General features: G+C 48.5%; 1 protein-coding gene across 3 annotated transcripts; it reads left to right on the top strand.

The window, feature by feature from the left end:
• The first annotated feature begins 1,488 nt into the window (after positions 1-1,488).
• Positions 1,489-5,146, top strand: LOC110288867 (zinc finger CCCH domain-containing protein 18-like). Of its 3 annotated transcripts, none has more exons than XM_085837668.1 (2): positions 1,489-1,588; positions 2,226-5,146. In XM_085837668.1, exons 1-2 carry the CDS (start codon positions 1,489-1,491, stop codon positions 5,144-5,146), a joined length of 3,021 nt encoding a protein of 1,006 aa, XP_085693794.1. The 3 variants fall into 3 exon arrangements, with proteins under 3 accessions (XP_085693794.1, XP_085693795.1, XP_085693796.1); XM_085837669.1 differs by lacking the exon at positions 1,489-1,588 and having other exon boundaries at positions 2,243-2,920; positions 2,981-5,146; XM_085837670.1 differs by lacking the exon at positions 1,489-1,588 and having other exon boundaries at positions 2,243-4,335; positions 4,402-5,146.
• Positions 5,147-5,999: the final 853 nt, after the last annotated feature.

Genomic DNA, 5,999 nt, shown 5'->3' with positions numbered 1-5,999 from the left:
ATATCTTTTGGGCATATGTCCAAGAGGTAGATCTATTTCCAATTTTCTGCAGAAACTCCAGAGTGATTTCTAGAGTGGTTGTACCAGTTTGCAATTCCACCAGCAATGGAGGAGTGTTTCTCTTTCTCCACATCCTCCCTGATAGTATTATTGTTTGCCTTGATGGGTTTGTTTCAATCTTGCTTTCCTATTCTCTTTCCTTGTTATGCTCCCATTCCTTGCTTTTAGAGTGGTAATGTTTAATTTGTACAATTATGTATTGATAGTAGACAACTATCTTATTGATTTTATATGGGCTCAAATTTAAACAAATGCTTTGAATATCTGTGGAGACTTTAAATTATGGATTTTTGAATGGTTTTGTGATTTTTACCATTTAGGGGTATGTTCTTTGGTAGACTAACTTCTTTTAATGCTTTGAGATGAAAATGAAATTTTAGCTGTCTAGGAGTGTTGGATTTTGAATTGAAGTGGTGTATTTGAATGTCCAGAGTTGATTTTGTGATTATTAATGTGATTATTTATATTCCCTGAATGAATTTAGATATTACTATGGAAATATACTTCTGGCTGTCTCTATGAGCTAGTTTGCAGAAGTTACTGAAGAGGGGAGATATACCCTGTATATGTGTGGCACTAATCCAGTGAATCCTAGGGGCCAGAATAAGAATGGAATTAGTAAACTGCACACCTGCATTGCTTGTATCTGCTTTCCATGTGACCAGTGACCTAGCACTCCTGCCCTATTTGCTTTCACATCATTATAAACTGCAACTTAAAGATGTGAGTGCAGGCTCTCAGGTGGGCCCCTGGCTGTGTGGCCAAAGTGCGTGCCTAGACAGCGGGCAGGTGGCGCGCCAGGGTCTGCCATGGTGAGGTTGCTTTTCCTGAAACTGTCATTTTCCCTTCCTGGCCACTCAGCATGGCACATGTTCGCCGCCCAAAAAGGGGAGCAGATCGTGCAGGTTGGCTCAGGAGGAGGCCCGCTTGAATTCTCTGGAGCCTCCTGCAACTTGCTCTCGCAACTTCAAGTGAGCACAGGTTGGACAGACCCACTGTGCTCCAAGAGTCCCGGGTCGCTTAGGAAGTGTGACCTCCTAGCCTTCTGGACTGTGAGCTTAGAGATGCCTTTTCTTTAGTGTAAAGTAGCCAAGCGATTATAGTGCTAGAAGGAAATTAAACTAAGACCTATAGTCTCACCCCTACTAGATATTTAGTTTCCCATATACTTTTGACAGCTGAGTTTACCGGGCACAATAGCTGTTTCAAATGAACTTTTTCTTGGCACTCATTAACAAGAGTAATTCTTCAGACCCATTTGAGGATAGTAGAAGAAGGCATTCGGTTCTTCTTCATCACATTACCTATCCCAAGGCAGAGGTTGAGATTCTCTGTCCCTAGGCTAGTTCCCATTTCCCAGCCCCCTGAGAGGAGAATGTGAATGATCTGAACACGTTTGAAGCCAGCCAGTTCTGGAACCAATTCAATATGTCCCCAAACCTGAAACTCCTCTCTAGTTGTAGATGGGGAATGCTCAAACATTTTAAGAGAACTTCGGATTTACTTCCTGAACACTCAGCAGACTCCTGTATCTCCCTCTGCATGGTGACTTCATTGGCTCCTTCCTGTGTAGTCAGTGAACTCACTCAAGAGCTGCTCCTGATAAACCTGCTTTTATACTAAGAAAGAAATAGGGGAGGGGAGAGAAAAAAAAAAAAAAAAGGTCTATTTTGGCTCTCAGTTTGATAGATTCTAGAGTCTAGACCATGTTCAGGTAGTGTAGTGGCCATTCCTGGTTATCAACTTGACTATATTTGGAATGAACTACAATCCAGAATTGGAAGGCTCACCGGTGACCCTTATCTGGAGGCTTGGAGATAGAAGTTTCTGATCTGGATCTTGGTATGGAGATCTTGAGGCATAGTGGCTATGGATTCCAGAAGATTAAATCTCTGAGTTTAAATCAAGCTCATCTGGGATCAAGCTCATCTGGGATTAAATAAAGCTCATCTCATTAAATCAAGCTCATCTGGGATTAAAGGTGTGGTGGAACACACCTTTAATCTGGGCTACACCTTCTGCTGGAGACAATATAAGGACATTGGAAGAAGGGAGTCTTGCTCTTGCTCCTTCACCTGCTTGCTGTGTGAGACGAGAGTAACTCCTAGATCCTTGGACTTCCATTCACAGCTACGACTGAACCATTGTTGGGAACTGGGCTGCAGACTATCTGTGGGTCCTGATGGATGTGGCCGAGAGCCCTGAACTGGATCCTCACTCCCCAGAGGATGAAGAACAGCTGGCACTCTCAGATGATGACATTCTGAGGGAAAGTCGATCTGAACAAGATTTGGATGGAGCTGGGGAAAGGGCTTCTGATTTGGAGGAGGAGGAAAATGCAACCAGGGTACAAAGCCAGAAGGAGACATCCTCGGATGAGGAAGACCGAGCCAGTGAGCCCAAGTTCCAAGATCAGGACTCAGAGGCTCATGAGCTGAGCAGGGGCCCAGCGGGATCCCCATGCAAGGAGGGGGATGATGTTGAGGAAGATGGGACAAGTGACCTCAGGGATGAAGCCTCCTCAGTGACCCGGGAACTGGATGAGCATGAACTAGACTATGATGATGAGGTCCCTGAGGAGCCAGCTCCTGCTGCCCAGGACGAGGAGGCTGAGAAGGCTGGGGCTGAGGAGGAGGAGGAGAAGGGGGAAGGGGCTCCCGGAGAGGAAGGGAAGCCTGATGTCCAAAGTGTGGGAGAACAAGAACCCACAGAAGCTGCCAAGGAGAAGAAGAAAGAGGATGGTGACGGGGAGATCGATGATGGCGAGATAGACGATGATGACTTGGAGGAAGGCGAAGTGAAGGACCCCAGTGACGGGAAGGTGAGGCCTTGCCCCACCTGCCGATTCTTTATGAAAGATGTGACACCATTATCCACTCTTCTTCCACCAATACCAAACTCCATACCACTCAGAGGTCAGGTTAAAGGAAACTGCATGTGGGGAATGAGCTGTAGGTTTATCCACCCTGGAGTGGATGACAAGGGCAACTACTCCCTCATCACCAAAGCGGAACCTTTTCCAACCAATGGTGCCCTGCCTCTTGGACCTCACCCACTGATGCCTGCCAACCTTTGGGGTGGGCCAGTGGTTGATGAAATTTTGCCTCCACTCCCTCCAGAGCCCCCAACAGAGAGCGCCTGGGAACGTGGACTCAGACATGCAAAAGAGGTTTTAAAAAAAGCAACCATTCTGAAAGAGCAGGAGCCCAACTTTGAAGAAAAAAGGTTCACAGTAACCATTGGTGAAGACGACCAGGAGTTTGACAAGGAGAATGAAGTCTTCCGAGATTGGAATTCTGGAGTGCCTAGAGATGTCAGAGACACAACACTTGAGCCTTATGCAGATCCTTGTTATGACTATGAGATAGAGCGGTTTTGGCGTGGTGGACAGTACGAGAATTTCAGGGTGCAGTATACAGAAGCAGAGCGGTATCATAACTATTGCGAACGAGAGAGGGAACGAGAGCGAGAAAACAGACAAAGAGAACGCGAGCGGGAACGAGAGCGTGACCGAGAGAGGGAGTGCAGGCAGAGAGAGTGGGAGCGAAAATGGGAACAAGAGCGGGACAAGGAGCGGCAGCGGAGGAAAGAGGAGTGGGAGAGAGAGAGAGCCAAGCGAGAAGAGAAGGACCAGCAACACCGAGATGGAGACAGGGACAAGGACCGGGAGAAGTACAAGGAGAAGCCGAAGCCCCGGTCCCCACAGCCACCAAGCCGTCAAGCTGAACCACCAAAGAAGGAGATCACCTTTGCGGGGCCCCAGGTGAAGCGAGCCAATGAGTGGAAGGACCCCTGGCGCAGATCCAAGTCTCCCAAGAAGAAGCTTGGCGTGTCTGTCTCCCCAAGCCGGGCACGAAGACTTCGCAAAACCTCCGCCTCCTCAGCCTCTGCTTCCAATTCCTCCAGGTCATCTTCAAGGTCTTCATCCTACTCTGGCTCTGGCTCGTCCTGGTCCCGGTCCCGGTCCCGGTCCCGGTCCTCCTCCTACAGCTCCTATTCTAGCTGCTCTTCCAGACACAGCTCATTCTCAGGCAGCGGATCCAGGTCCAGGTCCTCATCCCCATCCCCGTCTCCCACACCTTCCCCACACAGACCTCCAGTCAGAACCAAGAGGGAGCCGGCCCCACCTCCCAGGAAAGCAGGGAAGAAGTCAATAAAGAAGCCAGCCCCACCACAGGCCACCAAAACTACTGCTCCTGGTCCTGAGCCTGCCAAATCTGGAGATCTCCGAGAAGCCAGGAGAAAGGAGCGGCAAACCAGGACTCCCCCAAGGAGGCAGAAGATCAGCGGCAGTGGTAGCAGCAGTGGTAGCAGCTACAGTGGCTCCAGTTCCCGATCCAGGTCTCTGAGTGTGAGCAGCGTTTCCTCAGTGTCCAGCGCCACCTCGAGTAGCAGCTCAGCGCACAGTGTGGACTCAGATGACATATATGCAGACCTGGCCAGTCCTGTGTCCTCAGCCAGCTCTCGATCCCCAACTCCTGCCCAGACCAAGAAGGAGAAATGGAAATCCAAGAAAGAAGACAGAGTGAGAGAGGAAAAGCGGAGTCGGGATCCATCCAGGCAGCCACCCAAGTCCTCTAAAGCTCCAGCAGGTGGGAAGGCCTCCCAGCATGCACCTCAGCCGGTGGCCCCTGGGCAGCCCCAACAGGGGTCCTTTGTTGCCCACAAGGAGATAAAGCTGACACTGTTGAACAAGGCGGCTGATAAAGGAAGCCGGAAGCGCTATGAGCCATCAGACAAGGACCGGCAGAGCCCTCCTGCCAAGAAGGCCAACTTGTCCCCAGACCTAGGTTCTCGAGACAGGGAATCAGGTGGAAGAATGGGTTCCCCAAAACCAGAGAGGCAGAGAGGCCAGAACGCTAAAGCTGTTGTTGCCCCAGCTGACAGGAAGCATCCACTGTCACCCCAGTCTAAGGGCTCCAGCAAGGTCACCAGCATGCCTGGCAAAGCCACAGATACTGCCACAGCAGGCACCAAGTCAGGGAAGGCCAGCACATTGTCAAGGCGAGAGCTGCTCCTTAAACAGCTCAAGGCGGTTGAGGATGCCATCGCTCGCAAGAGGGCCAAGATCCCCAGGAAAGTGTAGTGGCCCAGCTCCCTCCTGGAGTAGGGTAAGCGCAGCCATTTTGGATTTTCCAGTCAATGTCTTATTTTGGCTGTGATTCTTTTTAAAAATTAAAAAAGAAAAAAAAAAAGTTTCTCATCTGGAAAAGAAGCCACACACAAGATGAAGATGACGCTGAGTCCCAACCTCTCCACAAGACTGAACCAGCTCCTTCCAGAATAGAGTCTCCAAGGACGGATGGACCGATCAGCACTGAGCAGAGGACACCAACTCTGTGTAACTAAAGAGCTTCAAGCACACAGGGGCTGGCCTCACCCTTCTGCCTCTGTCCTCACTTCTCCCAGGTGATTACCTGGGCTGCAGTTTTCAGCAGCTTCCTCTGAGGACAGGAAAGCCTAACACTTCTGGACCACAGGGAGCCATCCCTCCCCTACCTGGATCAGAAATATATATATATTCTTGCCTAAAGTCTGATTGGCAAACATTTCCTGTCTTTTATTTTAAGCATCAAATTGTTTTAGTTGATTAAAAAGGAAAAAAACAGAAAAGACAAAAAAAAATAATAAGGCCAGGGGTATTGTTGGGGTGTCTGTCCAATGTGGAGGGTCTTTTTTGAGCGATCTCCTAAAATAAAATATTTTGATAAGCAAAAAATAAAAAATAAAAAATAAAAAAGATGTGAGTGCAAATGTTAACTCTCATAAGTTGATAACTGTTGGGTCTTTTGTCAGCAATGAGAAAAATGGCTGAAACAGGACTCACATTAACACCACCATGCTAAGAGCAAAACTTTCTTTCCTTAGGAAGTAGTTACAAGGGCCAAAATAGTTTCTTCGTGATATTTTAAACCAACTTTTGTTTTTGAATGATAACA

This window comes from Mus caroli, unplaced genomic scaffold (assembly GCF_978045245.1).
Source record: "Mus caroli unplaced genomic scaffold, Mus_caroli_1 scaffold_5, whole genome shotgun sequence".
In the NCBI taxonomy this organism is placed as follows: Eukaryota; Metazoa; Chordata; class Mammalia; order Rodentia; family Muridae; genus Mus; species Mus caroli.
This window is presented reverse-complemented; position numbering and strand designations above follow the sequence as displayed.

Coding starts and splice junctions, on each gene's coding strand:
- LOC110288867 (XM_085837668.1), top strand. CDS start 1,489: ATGTCCCCAAACCTGAAACTCCTCTCTAGTTGTAGATGGGGAATGCTC. Junction 1,589..2,225: donor TGAACACTCAGCAGACTCCT/GTATCTCCCTCT, acceptor ACTGGGCTGCAG/ACTATCTGTGGGTCCTGATG.